Source organism: Centruroides sculpturatus, unplaced genomic scaffold, assembly GCF_000671375.1.
Source record: "Centruroides sculpturatus isolate CEXI.00-Female unplaced genomic scaffold, Cexi_2.0 scaffold1056, whole genome shotgun sequence".
In the NCBI taxonomy this organism is placed as follows: Eukaryota; Metazoa; Arthropoda; class Arachnida; order Scorpiones; family Buthidae; genus Centruroides; species Centruroides sculpturatus.
The window spans coordinates 85,273-103,960 of record NW_019385297.1 but is presented as its reverse complement, the minus strand read 5'-3'; the positions used below and the strand labels follow the sequence as shown (position 1 = coordinate 103,960).

The following is an 18,688-nucleotide window of genomic DNA, read 5'->3' as shown; positions in this document are numbered from 1 at the left end:
ATTAATTTATCGTCTTTTCTCTTTATTGTTATATCTAGATAATTAATACTATTTTGTTTCTCTGTTTCTATTTCAAATTTAATATTTTCTTTTATCTCATTAACTTCATTTTTAATTATTTGTTCGTTCGTTTTCCTTGTATCATATATTATAATACAATCATCTACATACACGTTGTAAGATTCTATGCCTTTATGTTTTTAATTATAATTAAAAACAACTATTTTCAGTTCGAAAATAAATTCTATACCCAGAAGGATGGAATACCTATGGGTACTTGCATAGGTCCAAGATTGGCTGAAATATCAATGATACAAATAGATGAAAAAAATTAATTGTGAATCATCAAGTGGGTTTTATATTTCAAAAGTCGCTTGTCCTATAAGAATACCAGATTTATAGTAGACGTTCGTTAATCCGGCACGCGATAGACCCAAAAGCATTCCGTAATCTGGCACCCTGTGAAAATAGCCGATGAAACTTCTGTAAATCGTATGTATATAGCAAATGCCTAGAAAATAAATATCTGTACATAATCATTGCGAGTGTTGATTCTGTACAACATAAACCTTCTTGTAGGATTTTCGATCATTAGTAATACAGTTTAGTCATGCATTGTATCATTTACAGACTAATTAAAGAGCGTACGTAAACAAATTGGAATCACAGAGCAGCGTACACTAATAGAAAATGAGCAGCAATGCGAATTTTGCAAAAATACAAATATGTTTGGTAATCCGGCACCATTCTGGTTCCTTAGGTTCCGGATTAACGAGCTTCTACTGTACTTTTGTTCCAATATTTTTCGCTTTCTTCAAAGAATTCTTGGTACTCTAGTAGTCTGTCATTACATTCGGTTGGATCCAAAGGTGGCAATTCTCCTCCATATTCGACAGGCAAATACTTAGGATCAACAAACTTGTGCAATGATTCCATTCCAGAGTTGTGGAGGTGAATCTGAAATTATTCTTCAATGAATCAATTTATCAAGAAATTCCAACACAATAATATATTGACAGTATTTAAAATTCACAAATGTAGTAATGACTTTTTTAAAATTCTTTTCGCCATGTAAGTACTAAGAGATTCTCTTTATAGTAAGCCAAATATGGTTTCGGCCAGGCTCACAATGGGGAAACTGGGTGGTGATTGACTATAGTAACGGCTATTATCGATAAAGAAAACAATATTAGTGTGAATTCCTCAGGTTTTATACGAAAAATAATTGTGTTTTCATACAAAATTTAAACAACTGATTTTTAATTATAAAAAATTTCTGTACATATCAATATTAAATGTCCCAGTAATTAATATATTACAATATCAATATCAACACAAGTATAACGTGTATGAGCAATAGTGGATCCGGAGATCTTTACTGGGGTGCAGAAAAAAAGCCACTATTACCGAGCTTTACTGGGGGAAAATCCCTCGTAGGGGTTTGCAGTTTCATCCTACACATCCCTAAATCTGTCCCTGTATATAAGTAATTGTGAATGATATCGATAGTGGGTGTTACTGTGAAATTACATGAGTGCAACATGACTGTGTTGAGTGCTTTATAAGGGACGCACTCGTTCAGTGAGGCCATTCATTGAAACGAAAGGGGAGGAGAATTAAATTTAATCTTAGAAAGTTGTCAACAATGTAATTTTGCTTTACTGGCTGTTATGTATACATAACAATGTAAAGTATTGGAATAGTGTCAAATTTGACCCTCTGTGTGTATTGACGTCTATTTTATTTAATATCTCTCAATGGAGACATAATTTACAGACGAAATTTGGCATGGTAACATGTGTATAAAGGACATTGATACTATTAAATTTTGGTGATTAAAAGTCGAAAGAATAGAGAGATAGAGGGGATCACGGGTCGTATTTCGAGAAGATACAGACTGTACATTTTACTCATTATTGTCATTTACAATTATTTTTATAAAACTCATTTTCCACCTCAAAATTAAGCTTTTTGTCATTTTATAGTAATTAATAATATATAAAAAAATTTATAATGAAATATTGTAATAGATAGCGCAACACACAATGTTATTTATTATGATTAATAATATAAACGTTATATTAAAAATAAAATCTCGTAACAGCCGGGAAAGTTACGCAACTCGTTGCTGAATATTTTAATATAATTGATATTTACTTAGAAGAAACAAATCATTTCATTTACTTACTCTGTTCCTGATTTTGTGTGGTAAAAATGGCATAAACGCTGACAGAAAAATGTATAATAATTTTCCAACATTGACCATGTGAATTTCTTTATAACTAATTTGACTGGAACCCTAAAAGTTTAAAACATATGATGTAAATATTATTGATAAAAATAGACTTTGTTCAATTCTTACCTCGCTCAGTGAAAACTCCATACTGAAGTATGGGATTAAGGTAAAAAAAAAATTATATTTTAATTTTATATTCTACAAATCATGTAACAGGAATAACTTACAAACATTAAAGAAGCGATGGAATAAACAGTGTTTGGGGTAAGTTGAACAATGTGCCTCCAGGATAAGCCTTTAGCATCAAAGATCAAAACTAAACCATTGACTTGCATTACGTGTTCATTTATATTCAAGTCACAAATCATCAATGTGCATTTTAATACTGATTTAATGTGAACTTTATTAGGATCCCACATAGCTAAATAAAGAAAAATACTTAAAAAATTTAATTTTATATTCAAGTTGAGAGCGAAATATTTAATGTAAATACGTACAGCATCTTCCAAATCCTATAACTCGTCCTTTTTGATCAGTCTGTCGAGTATATCCCAAAATTTTCGTATCTAAATATTCTTTTACAGCCAAAGGATTGAAATCCTTAAAGATATCCTTGTAACTTTCTCTTGCTGAGTAGTAAGATTTTAATAATTTAATAGCCCTTTCTTTATCGAATTTCCGAGCTCTGAGGAAGCCCAAGAGGAATATGTCGTCCATGCGACAATTTATTTGCTCTTCTGCAAAATAATAAACATTAGTTTAATATTTATAACAGGCAATATATATGTTAAAAATTTTACTTCTTATCATGTTTTTGAAAATTTGGACATCTTCATCGTTCCACGAATATTTGCTGCTTTCGTTCTTTGAGTTATCAATGAATATTCCAAGAGTCATTTCTGCAAGTTGGAAATATCGAGTATATTTATTAGAATTTAAGATATGCACTCTTTTAAATACAATAATATGTAATAATTAAGTTATCAGTAATACATTAATTTATAAATCAAGCTCAGAAACACGTATAAAAGTGTATTATCGTAGGCCCAAAAAAGGTGGCCAGGTGGTAAAGGAAATACCTTACATTTTCAGAACACACCGCCATTAAAACTACCGTATTTTCGGCTGGTTGGCAGGAGATTTTTTCGTTTAATTATTTAAACTGATAGCATTAATAAATAAAAATTTCTGATACAAAATATAGGTTAAATAAAAAATTAATTTTAAATGGAATCAGAAGAGAATAAATTACTTACTCGATTCTGAGATGAATGCTGACATTTGATCTACATTTATTATCATTTTTATCATTAGATAAACACTTTGTGTCAGTCAGTCTAAAGTGCAAACATTAAAAAATGCTGCAAAGTTTTTTTTCTCCTGTTGTGAACAGCCGTATTTAAATAAAAACAGTAATGAAAATTTTCATTAAAAATCTTAATGTTTTTTTTTTTTTTTTTGAAATTTCACACTTTAAAGATTAGTTTATTAACATTTCAAGATTTCTGTTAGCAAATTATCTATAGCTACAACTCTTATCACAAATTGCTCATACTGTTTTGCAACTAACTATTTTACATGTAGATGTAGACATATAAAACATCACATGTCTCAGGATGTCTTAAATATCTAGAAAAGGACAAAAAGTTATTAAACACAACGAAACACAGGAACATAAACAACTAGGAAGTGATCCTAATTCGAATATAATAATCACTAACATTAATAGACAATTTTTTTTATCCATACAAGCTCGATATAAATATAGAGAGCTTTGCAAAATGCTCATTACAAGCCGACTAGGCATATTAAACAGTTGATAATAAATTGCCAATAACAGAATTGAAATGGTAAACAAGTTATGTATAATAAAAATTATCAAACTGTTTGCTTACTTCAATCATAAACTGATCCTTTACAGTTACATAAAGGTCTTCCCCAAACTTCTTTCCAAGTTTGCTGAATCGCGTTTTTATTAAGCGTTTATTAGATGTAAAAGAATGATTATCTGCGTATACTTTTCTCACAAAAGTTTCCTTGATGCTTTCCTTCGCAGCGATGTCTGGGAAGCATGCGGGCCAATCCAGAACCTTAATATCGTAATTAAATGTAACCAGAATGTGGTAATGTTATAGAAGAATCAGCAGGAATTGATCGGCAAACGTCGATTAATTCCTGCCGTCTGAGCTATTCACTCATGATAAAACAATCGCTAAAGGTAATTTTTCTGCAACGCTAACTGCTCCCAAATCACGTAATCCTAATGTTTAAGTATGCTTCTTCCTTGGAATTCAATATTCAATTAATTAAGGAATCGACCGTTTATATACAAGTATAATAAACATCCCAACTTATATAGTTAATGTATTGCTTGATACTACATTCGAAACTCGTACCCTTGAATATTATCAGAAACGAATTCAGATAACCTCGTATATCAAAGACCTTAATTACTGTTTTGTGTACGTTTTAATTCCATATTCATCTTAGTTTATAGTCTAATCTATTCATACGAAAACTGGTAAATTAATTACGCAGTCTTAGATTTTACGCTGCTTTGTATCTCGAACACCCCAATTGTAGGATAGTGTTCGACAATACTTGACTCTGAATATTGGACCAAGTCTGAGTATAATTGAGCATAGATTTGTAATTTTTCCAAGACATTTATCTTAAATTTTAATGAATGTACAGTATTTAATATTTCAATTTGCAGGAATGACTCTTGGACTATTCATCGATAACTCAAAGAACGAAAGCAACAAATATTCGTGGAACGATGAAGATATTCAAAGCTTCAAAGAGATTACAAGAAGTAAATAGACGTTTAATCTATATATTTCTATTATAATTTATGGTGTGACATTACGAACAGATTTCATTTGATAAAAATCTTTTTTGTTGCGCGAAGACATGAAGATTTTGATGTAGAAGTATCAATTATAAATATTTTTATCTTGATTGAAATAATTCACAGTGATCAAGAACCATCGTAAAGTCGTATGCTACGTTTCTTGACATTCAAAACGTGTTTCTCTATTCATTGCAATAAGTTAATTTGTAAACTTAGAGAATTGTGTATTTTCGACTTATTTTATTCAGTAGATCTCTCAACAGTCTCAATTATTAAATACATAAACACAAGAACTAATTGCTTAAACGAAGAAGGAAAAAGTTGAAGAGTAATTTAAGAGTAAATAAATTTTTTAGATATAACAATAACTAATGAAATAGACAAATTTTCTTTTAAAACGTTTAAAAAACCATTGTAGCGTCAATAAAACCATTAATTATCAATCTTGCATTCCTGAAACTATAAAAAAGAACACCTACATAATGGGTCTGAAAAATATATATACAAGAACTACTAATAATATAAATCGTAAAATTAAATGAAAAGAATTAGACAATAAATTTATTTTGAATAATTATCCAGTTACAAGTTAAAAATGTGGCACAACCAGTAATTATAAAAAACAGATTTAATATCAAATATGAAAAAGATAAGAATTATAAAGGTTTTCCTTATATCGATAATGTTTACAATAGTTGTAGTCAATTTTTAAAAAAAGAAAATATTGTTTTGGCCCCATCTTTGACCAATAAAATTTCACGTAATATTTACAATAATAATAATAAATATAAAACGAATGTGGTTAATTTAAAAAAAAATCAGGAGTGGTATATAAAATTAATTGTAATTGCCAGAAACCAAAAAATTATATAGGTGAAACTAATAGAACGAAGCAGCAATAAGATTAAAATATAAATTCTTTAAAAGTTGTACTTATATAAGATTTTATGAGCACATGTTAAAAGTAGGTTTTTCCGTATGAATGTTTGGAAAGTGTATTTTAGATGTTTTTAATGGCTGTATAAAAAAACTCTTCCCGATGTTGTACGTTATACACCGTAGTTTTAGAAGACAGAACCATATTATTGTACTGAAGAGGGGCTTAGCATTTATATAAGAATGAAATGCATATGTGAAAACAATAAAAGATGTGTCTAACCTGAAAGCTGTATTAATAGTCTACCGAACTTAATTTGTCGGATTAGAGAGACATACATTCATAATTCATTATTAAATAATAAATTTCTATAAAATTTGAAGTATTAATCATTATTTTACAGAAGAAAATATAAATTGTCGCATGGACGACATATTCCTCTTGAGCTTCCTCGGAGCCAGAAAATTCGATAGAGAAAGAGCTCTTAATTAAATTATTAAAAAATTATTACTCCGCAAGAGAAAGATATCCGGATTACCTTAAGGATTTTAATCCTTTGGCTGTAAAGGAAGCTTTAGATATGAAAATATACGGATATCTTCGACAAACTGATCAGGAAGGGAGAGTAATAGGAATCGGAAAAACTCTTAAGTTATCGATGGATTTTAAACATCTTCCTATTACTATTTACAGAAAATTTCATTTTCCCCCCTTTATTTAGGTCATTGGGATCCTTGTAAAGTTTACCTGAAGCAATTATTAAAAAGTACATTAATGTTTTACGACATACTATTGCATGAACACGTAATGCAAGTCAATGGTTACGTTGTGATTTTCGATTCTGAAGGCATGACTTAGAGACACTTCATTCAAGTTACACCGAGCTTCATCCATTCCATAATTTCGATAATGTTTGTAAGTTATCACTAAACTAGGCATTTTTTAGGAAAAGAAAACCGTTTCGGCTTGACAAAAAACTCACAAATATATACTTCTATGGCAGTACACGCGTGCGATTTTTGTAAAGTTGATTTCGTCACGACATGGTGCGTGTTAAATGCCCACCGTAAAGATCTAAATAAAAGCTGTAGAGAGCAATACAAATTTAGAGCAATTGTAAACTTGATTGGCATATAACATTGACACCAGCTTATACCCGGCAACCTGCCAATAGAGTTTACATGGCGAAACTGCACCTCGAATATCTCAACCCATAGATCGAATTTCAGAATTCTGGCATCGTCACATCGGCCTTACCGAGTTGTATTTGCAGAAAATCGTGTTTAATGATCGAGCGGTTGCTTTGAACTTCGATCACAGACACTTTCTGACTTATAGAGCTTCACTTTGTTAAATAAATAATAATCCTTTACCTAGGTATATTTTTATTTATTAAGGTTAGTTTGAAAGTAAAAATTTGTGTAAGATTTGAATGCTTTCAAACTCAGAAACTGGTCAGAAATATCAAAGTCTTTGTAAAATGTTAGTAGGCATATTTCATGAATGTACAATTAGACTATTTTTATGAAATACGAGCGATTTCATAAGATAGATATTACTTGATGTTTACGTTTCTAACGGCAATTTCTAGTAGAAAGTATTGCTGAGGGATCCCACTTATTGGAGAATTACATCAAACCGAATTCATTTTAATTTGCATTAAATCAATTAACAAATCTATATTCTTCAAACACAGCACAGATTTCAATATTTCAGAGTTCCATTCCAGTTAGATATAAAGCACTTCATATAATAATTGTTGAAAAATTTGTATACCTATTTACGGCAGCATTGATGCCATTTTTACCACACAAAGTAAAGAAAAGAGTAAGTAGTACAATTAAATTGAATTATTTTCTTAAGTAAATATTTTTAACGTAAACAAAGCCTTTTGATTTTGCTGTATCAGGATGAGTCAAAACAAAATGAGAACTGAGGCTGATTGTTTCCTCACCCAGGTCTTAGTGACTTTGGCTTTTTTGAATGATTAACCGTGACATTAAAGGTCGTCTGCCATTATTTTTGCCAGTCATTGAAGACGTCAAGTAGCCTATCTGTACTTGAAATGTTCTCTAGTATCTTTAACCACTGCTGTTGCAGATAGGTAATGGGCTCTTCACATTGTTCTTTTCATTACTGAGAATAAGAATGCTAAATCTGGGCATTCCACGGTATAACACAGTTTTGAGCAGCGCGCGAACATGATACATTCGCCAAACTTTGGCATAGAAATAGATGTATCCTATGGATATGATCTAACAGATTGTGCAAACTAACATATAGTAATCTCTAGTCGTATAAGAGGCAGCATGTACGGTATATTATTTATAAGCAATGAAAGAAGACGATGACCATTACTCTCCATATGTTGAAGCTTTTCAGTGGAAAATAATGGTTATTTCCACGCTACGCTATTCTGTTTGCTCTCAGGAAAGAAGTGATGAAGAAGCCAGGTTTTAATCAGTAGTAATAACTGATTGCAGATATACGTCATTGAGATGGTCAGTAGTCAGACGTTGCAACTTTTGTAAATTTTCATCCGAAAGTAGACGGGCAGCAGACATTTCCTCTGTGTGCTGTAGTTACCAAAGTCACGTTCTTCTATGTAATATTTGGACAGACGTGCAGAGAATCATTCTATACAGAGACATAGATTCGGAATATGTCGATGCTCACTTTCGACAGGAAAAAATCAGTCTCAATTCGTTTTAATCGTTATTATATTTTTGAATTGTAAAATAGTCTTTTAATTGTAACTATTACGAAATTTTTGAAATTTCAAAATAAATTAATTCTTCAACAAATAATTTCAGATCTACTTTCACAGTTCCGGAATGGAATCATTGCACAAATTCATAAATCCTAAATATTTACCGCATTTTAACGAGTATAAGTCGCTGTCAAATATAAGACGCACTCTTATTTTGAGACAAAAAAAATTAGAAAAAACGTTTTTAATGGGATTGTCTAAAGATGCATTTTATTAATCATAGTGGCCAAGAAAGTCTTCAACTAAATCACTGCTATCTACGGGTAAATTACACCCATTAGGAAACATGTAAGACGTCATTAATGACTGATTCATCATCCCTTTCTTCTTGAATTCCCGAAGTATTGACTGAATCATCATCATCAGAATCTTCATAGATTGCCTGATCTTCTGTACCATCCAGAGCATCAGATATTCCGGTCCTTGAATGAGTTAATAATGATCTCCGTTTTAATACCTTCCCAAGCACGCAGTACCCAATCGCACACTTGCGCAATGCTGGCTCGTTTTATTCTCCCTGTTGGTGTTAAACTTTTATTTGCAGCAGTCATCATCCACTTGTTCCATTCATTACGAATTGCTTGCTTGAATGACTTATTTATTGACACATCTAAAGGTTGCAGCTGTGATGTAAGCCCTCCTGGAATTAGTCGAGAGTCGACAGAACACGGTGGCGATGACTCGTGTGTCGCTACTCTGATAATCTAGGTACTCCAGCCATTCAGTTGAGGGACCATCTGCTTAACGGACCACTGCACAGGTTGGTCCCTAGAGTGGTCCACTAATGTAGATAATTTAACTGTAAAAATGGTTACCTGTCGAGTATAAGACGCACCATGATTTTGAGCCCCAAAAAGTAGTAAAAAAAGTGCGACTTATACTCGTCAAAATACGGTACCTGTCGAATATGGCGGCGAATTGCCATCATGCGATCCTGCTGAATGCAACGATAAACTACTAGAATTCCAAGAGTTTTTTGAAGAACAAGAAAAATCTTGGAACAATAGTAGTAAAGAGAACAGTAGTATAAATTGAATACATTTTAAATTGGCATTGTAATTAGCATTATGTTGGATAGGAGATACCTATGAAAAAAAAAAAAAAAAAAAAAATTCACATAATTGTAAGTGTTAAATATCGTTGCATTCTACAATACATCACGAAACAAAGTATCTTAAGAACGTAGTGAACCATTCAAACTCTTTGGTCTATATTATTGTTAATTAACGAAACAAAACAAATAATCTGATCATATTTTATGTCAGTTGAAGTAAATAAAAATCCAGAAAAGAGTTGCTTAACTTTCCTGACAAAATTTAAAACTGCGTGTGTGTAGAGCCATCTATTATAATATTTTATTTTAAAATTTATTATAATTTTAATTATTAAAAAAAAAGCTTAATTTTGAGGGTAGAGATAAGCTTTATAAAAAAATTGTAAGCGCTAATAATAATGAATAAAATCGTAAGTCCTACTCTACTCGAAATAAGACACAGACCTCTATCTCCCCACCCCGTCAACCTTTAACCAGCAAAATTTAATAGCATCAATCTCCTAATACACAAACTTCTCTGAAAAATTTCAGAAATTTTCGACAAAAAGCACAGGAGTTATCATGCTTCAAAGAAGATAAACAAAATCGTGTTCCCCTCATACACACTAATATCCATACACACAGAAAAAATCCCCTAATTCTTTGCATTTCGCGACGTTTCAAAGTCCTCCGAATCCAAAAATATAATAATGTTGGGGTGGGGGAGTCATACTTTCCCATGTTATACATAAGAGAGCCAGAAAAGTAAAAATGAAAACGTTTTAAGTTTTTAAATCACTGAATCATTAAGAATTTCTGGAAAATTTCCGGAAGAGATTAATAAACAGTATCTCGATTTCAATTGGCCAATTGGTTGATTGAATTAATGTTAAAAAATTTAATAAAGAAATAATTCTAAATTACTATACTCGACTCGTTCAATTTGTGGACAGATTTCCAGCATAATTCGTCCATTATTATTACTGTATATATTTATTCAATAGCATTTCGATCAGTCAGAACACTTGATCTATTATATCAAATAACAAAAATTCAAAAAATATACTATACATAAAATTATATTTTGATAAATCATTTAAGACCACGTTGAAAATATGATTGGGGAGACACTTGTTTGATTCTCAAGCTGAAGGATATCTCAAATTTTGGTTTTCGCTCACAAAACATTATTATTAATAAATAAATAAATAATAAAAAATAAGCTTATCAATAACATAAGTTTTCTGAACTGATACTTTATTCCGAAAGTTATTCTTTAAAGATGACAGCCTCAAAATTTAAAGTAAAATACACTCTTTACACTTAAGAAACCACGTAATTGTTAAGAGTAGAGAGTAATAATCGTTTCAGGCTTGAGGCTTTCGCCTTTCTTTACTCCAAATCTGCTAATTTGTTAAAAAAAATGAGCCAGAAAATCTAGATAATCCGAATGATGATCAAATTTCTCAAAGGTTTTCAGAAAATCTAGTCACTTAAGCATTGCCAAAATTTATATACCTAGAATTCCCGTTCTATAATATTCAAGAGAATATTTATAATTCTCATCAGTAACAAGATTTATTTTCATGTAAAAAGATTTTCCTGGAGGTTTTCTGTAAATCTCATCCAAAATAAGGTTTCTCGATATCTACAAGTTGCACAGAATTTTAAAAAATACAGATAACATTTTAATTCTACATTTAGCTTTTGATTTTGTATCTATATATTAATTTTTAGAAAATTAAAAAAATTTTTTTGAAGATGTATATAAAGATTGGATTTCGCAGAAATCAACATAAAAATAAACCATATAAGTTAAGAATATTGTAAGTAAAAAATATAAAAATAAACAGAAACGACAATAAAAGTTAGTAAAACATGCATGTATAGTTTAATAACAACTCAAAGAAAATAATATATTTGTTGACGAAGTTTGAGAATAAAATTTCATTAAAGTGATTTTGTGATTAATGAGCAAACAGACTCACCTATAAAAGGCATACATACACGACAGTGTATTAATATATACACAGCTAGATAATTCAGTCTTCGTGCTGTAAAACAGAGAAAAAAGACGGTTACAGTTTAACAGAAGTGATACAATAATTTCACGTCTCATAACCTCCAAACAGTTTTATAAATAGTTGGCTGAAGTACACGTTAACATGTTTTTTAATTATCAACTTGTAATAATTTATACAATACTCACATTTCTACATCTATTATTTTTAACTTTTTCCGCCCTGTGGGTCTTATCCGGACGGACCACTCCCCCGAAAAATTCCAGGGACTTTTCGACTCCGATCCCGAGTCCCCAGAGAAGTAGGATGAATCTTATTCTCTCGGCCATCCAGCAGTACTAAGGTACAGTACTGTACATTGTAATGCTGATGCACTTTTAATACACTTTAACTACAAGTATTCTCAAATCTATTTGCTGATTTACGTACAGTACATTCCTATACTTATATATTATACATATTTACACTGATACACACACATTATAAATGTTCTGTACATTTACATACGTTATAATATGAATTCATTACTGTTGCTCTTTAAATTACATTTAATTACTAATTAGGCTACTTTATATATTTTAAAATATTTACACTAAGAGGACTTCCATTAGTAAGCCCATTATGGGTGGTGAAGGACAAGGCTCGACATATACAGACGGACTACCCCAAAAAATTCCTGGGGATTTTTCAACCCATCCGGATCGATCCTGGGTCCCCCAGAGGTAGACTGCCACCTTAACCGCTAGGCCATCCGGCCAAATATTTTTCTTGCTCTTCGAAGAAATCTTGGTACTCTAATAGTTTTTCATTGCATTCAGTAGGATCAAATGGTGGTAATTCACCACCATATTCGACAGGTAAATATTTAGGATCTATGAACTTGTGCAATGACTCCATTCCAGAACTGTGAAAATGCATCTGAAATAATGAAAAAAAAAACTTTATAAATTTTTAGTGTTTTATTCAATTCTTTAAATTAATTTAGATTATAACTTAAAGATAAATATTTTACCATATTTAACAGATCTTATTCTTTTATTTATACTGTATTATAAAATTTAATCTACTATTTCTTGCTTTATTGGTAATGTTAAAAATATTGTGAATGCTTGTTTAATTCTTGAAGGTATTTGGGAATTAAAGTAAAACAAATAACATTAAAACCTCTAATAAAGCAAGTAATAGTAGACAAAATTTGATAATTGCATGTTACTTACTCTCTTCTTGATTTTATATGGTAAGAACGGAAGAAATGCTGCAATAAATGCGTGAGCGAATTTTCCAATATTGACTACGTGGATTTCCTTATATCTTATTGGAGTAGAACCCTAAATTAAGAAATGGATGCAATAAACAATGTAATATTTGCTCATATCATTTAAAAGTTTATTATAATTCTTTTAAACTCAATGAAAAGTTATACTGTAGGCCAGGGTTGGGCAACTTTGCAAAATCTTCTCACTTACCAACAGATATTTTTGGAACCGTGTTATTATTTAGTCTAGCAGCTAGGGAAAAGCTAGATTTAGCATACTGCAGAGATACAGTAGTCGTCTTGAAAATACGACGTTCCTTTCATTTTCTTATTACTACTACAATAGTTGATAGTGTTTGTTTTTTTATTGCAATTTTATTGGGTATCGCACCATTCAATAAAATTGTATTCTTTTACATTAAAATATACAATTCAGCAAAGATGTTGGATAGTTAGTTTTTAAGGTGAGCCCTAGGTTTCGTGCTGCAAGAAATTATATTAGATTAAGAGCAATCCAGTTATATAGTAAAAAAGAATTGTGTTTAAGGACAGTGATATCATACTATCATTGTTCTTTAAATATGGTGTACACATTTAGTAGTTTTCTTTACACTGTAAAATTTTATGCCCAATATGTAATGTAATATGGATATGCATGTTAAAACAAAGTTTTTATAGTTTTTTAAATTATAATCAAATAATTTTTTTAAAATTTCTTCTTGTACAGCTGTCATATTTTCACACAAGTGGAACTCTTTTCAAAACTTATTTCTTTATTGTGTCGTTTTAGATAAAATTAAATCAGTTTCTGATAATAAATTAGATGAAATAATGGGTTATTGAAACTATTTTGAAAACAAACAAATATCTAGACATTTCTTCAACATTGTTTACAACTAATATTTAAAATCATCATCATAATGATTATTCAAAGTGTATATATTTATGTTGAGTTAGAATTTTAAAATACAAATTTATATTAAGAAAGACTTACAAGCAGTACAGTAACGATAGTATGCATTGTGTACGGCGTAAGTTGGATGACATGCCTCCAAGATATGGTTGCAGCATCCAAGAGCATAACAAAACCATTGACTTGTATCACATGTTCGGTCAATGCCATGTCTTGAAACATTAATGTCAATTTGACTACCATTTTGGCGTGAACTCTACAAGGATCCCAATTACCTAAACAGAAACAAATTCGATATTTCAATTTTGGTTGTATTGCTGCTCCAAAAGTTGTTTTGATAAGAATATAACGTTAGTCACAGTAGATTCAATATATTTTCAACATCAATTCCTAAATTGGCAGGAAAGAAATCATTTTCTGGAACTGAAAAAATTTTAAATTCAGAAAAGAGCACTGTAAAGTGCAAAGTTACAGCACTGTTAGATAGATAAGGCTATGGTATATACATTATACAGTTCAATGTAGCATATACGAGGGCTATTCCAAAAGTTCGTGGACTGGCAACAATGATCCAATGCTGTGAAAGTGATACTGTGACTGCTACAAGTAAAGATAGCCAGTGGCATACTGTGCTTATGTGAGTAAAGCCAACAAGCAGTTGTCATTTGTTTACTCTCTATAAAAGTCAAATTGAAGGTGTTGTACTATAGTGGGTGAGAAGGATAAACCATTAATTACTAGACAAAGGATCGCTATTGATTTTTGTATTAATTTACAGGAAACGTTTGATGATTAAACAAGCATACAGTGAAGAAGCAATGGACAGGATCAACCATATGCAAGTGGTGACAGCGTTTAAGAAAGACAAATGGACCAGGAACTAAAAGCTGCCACATCCATTACCTTACACCAAATCTCTGATACTGGTCTGCAACACATATATGAGAAGCTAGTGCATTGCTGAAAATGCACTAGCTTCTCATATATGAGAAGCTAGTGCATTTTCAGGGCAGGGGTGTCCAACCCGCGGCCTGCATGCGGCCCAATAAACACGTAAACAAATCCGACAAATTTTTTTATTTCAACGGTATAAACCTCAAAAAAGAAGTTTCACAAAGCCCTAAACCTTTATACATATTTTATTTTTAATATTGATAGAAAGGAAATATTTTCAAATACTTGAAATGTGTGAATGAGGAAGGAATACTAAATAAAGCTGAAGTCATGACTCAAAGGATTATAGCCCCAAATTCATGGAAAGAAGAGAAAGGAAAAAATAAAAATAAAAAATAAAAAGAATTGAGAAAGGTTGGAAAATTAAGGATTAATATTTGCATAACAGAAGGTCTAGTTAACCTTTTCACTTCTTTATTTTTTGACCCTTCTGTCCTTTCTCCGAATTAAGGTGTATAATCTTTTGAATACCAACTCTAGCTTTATTTAATATTCCTTTCACCATTGCAAGATTTGGCAACTTTGCGCCAAATTTGGCTACCCTTTTTTTAGTTTGGCGAAAAAATATAATTTGGTGCATTGGCTACATTTTGGGCTACATATTATTTATAAAAATATTTGTTGAATAAAAATGCACTTTAAAATTGTGTTTCGTTGTTTTTTTTTTTTTTATTAATTAAAGACCCAAATAAAACAAATATTTGTGTTTTTCATATAAATTTTTGTTTTTCTCCTTTATAATAAATAAATTTATCTATTTCTAAGTAGAAATTAAAAGTGTCTGTAGAAGTAATTTTTTAAAATATCCTTTCTCGTGATAAAGTTTTAATACTTATTAGTATAATCTAGACATGTAAATCCTTAAATATACAAGTATATTTAAAAATTGGGCTGCAATAAACTTGTGGCCCAGAACTCCATGACTTCTTTCAATGTGGCCCAGAGAACAGAAAGGTTGGACATCCCTGGTGTATAGTGTGTGAAGGCCGCTGTTTTGAAAAGGAAACCACACCAAACCTCCAAACGGTCCACTTTCGAACAGCCCTCGTATGTAATAAATTACATTTTTTAGTTTTATTCTTCTTGGTTCTTTCTCCGTACCACTTATGCTATCATCACAAATCGCCATCACAGTCAAAATAAGCTACTTTGCAAATATATATTATAGGTGATGCTATTTCCTTAATTACTACTGTATAATGCATCATTATCCATCTCCAGTAATCACACAAAGAGGTTGGTGCATTTGAAAAAGAATGATGAATTTAGATTGATCAAAATTACAAGTAGTTTGAAAAACTATTCTGAAGTCATAAATAATTCTCAAAGCCGGCATTACTGATCCTCTATCTTATACAAATGTAGCCTAATATTACTAGCTGATATTATTCATTGTCATGTATTCTATTAATAGTATCTTGAATCATTGAATTATGCATTAAAAAGATATGATAAAAGATAAAAAAATTTATATACTTAAAAATAAACTTGAGCATCACATGCAACAAAGTTTTCCATTGTTGATAAAATAATCTGATATCCTGGAGCTGGAGTAATTATATCACAGGAAAAAAATTTTGTCAATGTCAAATGATATAAAGTAAACTTTGACTCTAATGTTGTAAGCAATTGGTGATATCAGCTGATTACATTTAAAATCCTTACAGATTTTATTTAAATAATATAAAAAAAATCAAAATATTTTTAAAATGTTACTAAAACTGGCAATGTTTTTAAAATCTCTCTTTTAATCAAAAGACTTACTATATTTTTACTAAGTAAACATTTATCATAGAAAGTTTTTTTTGGATACGCACAACTTCTTCCAATTCCCAAAACTCGTCCTTCCTGATCAGTTTGTTGAAGATAACCAACCATTTTCATATCTAAATATTCTTTCATGGCCAAAGGATTGAAATCGTTGAACATATCCCAGTTTCTTTTTCTTGCTGAGTAATACGATTTTAGTAATTTAAGAGCTCTTTCTCTGTCGAATTTCCTAGCTCTGAGGAAGCTCAGGAGGAACAAGTCGTCCATGCGACAATTTATTTTCTCTTCTGTAAAATAATAACCATTACAGCAGAGCTATCATCAAATTTTCTCATACATTAATTACATTATGAATAATAACAACTTAATATTTTTGCCTGCTGTACTTACTGATGATGATATCTTTGAAACTTCGTAGTTCTTTTTCATTCCAAGTATATAATTTTTCTTCTTTTGAGGAATCTATAAAAATTTTGTGAGCCATTTCTATAATGGTAAAAACAAGCATTAAACATGATAAATGCTAAGAGAAGATAATTGCATTTAAATTAAAATTGCTTAGAATACGAGCATTTAATTATTGAAGTTAGATCTTGAAAAGTTAAGATATAACGTTAATAATTAAATCAGAGATTTAATTATTATTATATCTTAACTTTCTAAGATCTCAATCTGTTATTGTTAAAGTAATTGGTATTTTAATATAAAATGTGTATAATACGATTAAAAAAATGTTAATTTAATAGTAAATGTTAAGGATTTTACTAGAAATGTGTTCTTGTATATTACAAATGCTCCATAAAAAGTTTGTTATCCTTAATATGAAAATAATATCTGCAATTTTATAGAAGATTCAGAATATTTAATTTAATAACATATGTATAAAAAGCTAGAAAAGCTAATATATCTAACATGCAATGTACACAATCACACAACCACTACATAAAAGGTATATATAAATCCTTCACTCAACAATACTGCTGAATGAAAAATCTATATAACTTTTTGTATTCTCTTCATTAAAAAATACATGTATTCTTAATAAATATTATTGTTTGTGTATAATAAACACAGAATTTATAATAAATTGATCTATTAACATAAATAAATTATGACATATTTGTATGATTTTAGAAAATGTTCGACTTACCAGTTTCTTAGATGCATACACTAATGACTATCTACAATAAAATGATCATTTAATCTTTCATTTGATAATATAAATAATCAATCTTTTTATTAGCTGAACTTTGCACAATTGTTATCTTATAACTGATTTGTAATTATATTATAAGAAATTGCCAGATATAATTTCATAACAATTATATTTAAAAAGATGTGATATCACAATTTCCAGAAAGGGCTTACAATTCTCAAAAAGAAAATCAATAGACAACGATTTGATTGGTGTTATTAAGTATAAGTTAATAGATGAAAAACATTTGATGATATATGAAAGAGAACAGTTTAGAGTTTGTAAAAATTTCCAAAAAATTCATTACTCTAGAAATTTCTTTTTAAAATAAAAAAAATAACTATAAAATTGTCATTAAAATTTTTATTGACAGGCAAATATAGCAGAATTTTATAAGAATATATATTTATAATTGATCTGTATAATACTACTAAGGTTTTTGTAATGTGTTGAAGTTCAATGTGTATATATATATGTGTGTGTGTGGTGTCACACTTATTAAGTTATATTGTAATTAAAATTATAAAAGTTACATTCTGAATAAGATCTCACACTAGCCGGTAAAGTTATGAAACTCATTGCTGGATTTTTTTAATTCTTATTTTGTATAATAGATACCTAAGAAAATAATAAGCAAAATTACTCTTCAATCTAATGTGGAATCATGCGTTAAAAAAATAAGTTAGATTTGCTATTGTAACTTCATAACATGAAATTTATTATATGACATATTGATTTTATAGTAAGAATTAATTCTTGGAGAACATTGTTATAAGAGCTTTATTATTTATATACATTTTTGCAGTTTAT

The 18,688-nt window shown here is 30.0% G+C and overlaps 2 protein-coding genes across 6 annotated transcripts; both read right to left on the bottom strand.

Annotated features, from left to right (window-relative positions):
* Positions 1 to 87: 87 nt before the first annotated feature.
* Positions 88 to 11,881, bottom strand: LOC111637315 (alpha-tocopherol transfer protein-like). Of its 3 annotated transcripts, none has more exons than XM_023382788.1 (6): positions 11,759 to 11,881; positions 3,037 to 3,135; positions 2,734 to 2,973; positions 2,464 to 2,657; positions 2,189 to 2,299; positions 88 to 957 (listed from the first exon to the last, which is right to left on the bottom strand). In XM_023382788.1, exons 1-6 carry the CDS (start codon positions 11,769 to 11,771, stop codon positions 769 to 771), a joined length of 846 nt encoding a protein of 281 aa, XP_023238556.1. In that variant the 5' UTR covers positions 11,772 to 11,881; the 3' UTR covers positions 88 to 768. The 3 variants fall into 3 exon arrangements, with proteins under 3 accessions (XP_023238556.1, XP_023238555.1, XP_023238557.1); XM_023382787.1 differs by lacking the exon at positions 11,759 to 11,881 and adding an exon at positions 3,493 to 3,541; XM_023382789.1 differs by lacking the exon at positions 11,759 to 11,881 and adding an exon at positions 3,321 to 3,400.
* A 611-nt stretch (positions 11,882 to 12,492) lies between these two features.
* On the bottom strand, positions 12,493 to 18,149 carry LOC111637316 (clavesin-2-like). Of its 3 annotated transcripts, XM_023382793.1 has the most exons (6): positions 17,834 to 18,149; positions 17,074 to 17,169; positions 16,731 to 16,970; positions 14,041 to 14,234; positions 13,009 to 13,119; positions 12,493 to 12,709 (listed from the first exon to the last, which is right to left on the bottom strand). In XM_023382793.1, exons 2-6 carry the CDS (start codon positions 17,165 to 17,167, stop codon positions 12,527 to 12,529), a joined length of 822 nt encoding a protein of 273 aa, XP_023238561.1. In that variant the 5' UTR covers positions 17,168 to 17,169; positions 17,834 to 18,149; the 3' UTR covers positions 12,493 to 12,526. The 3 variants fall into 3 exon arrangements, with proteins under 3 accessions (XP_023238561.1, XP_023238558.1, XP_023238562.1); XM_023382790.1 differs by having other exon boundaries at positions 17,074 to 18,149; XM_023382794.1 differs by lacking the exon at positions 14,041 to 14,234 and having other exon boundaries at positions 16,678 to 16,970; positions 17,074 to 18,149.
* Positions 18,150 to 18,688: the final 539 nt, after the last annotated feature.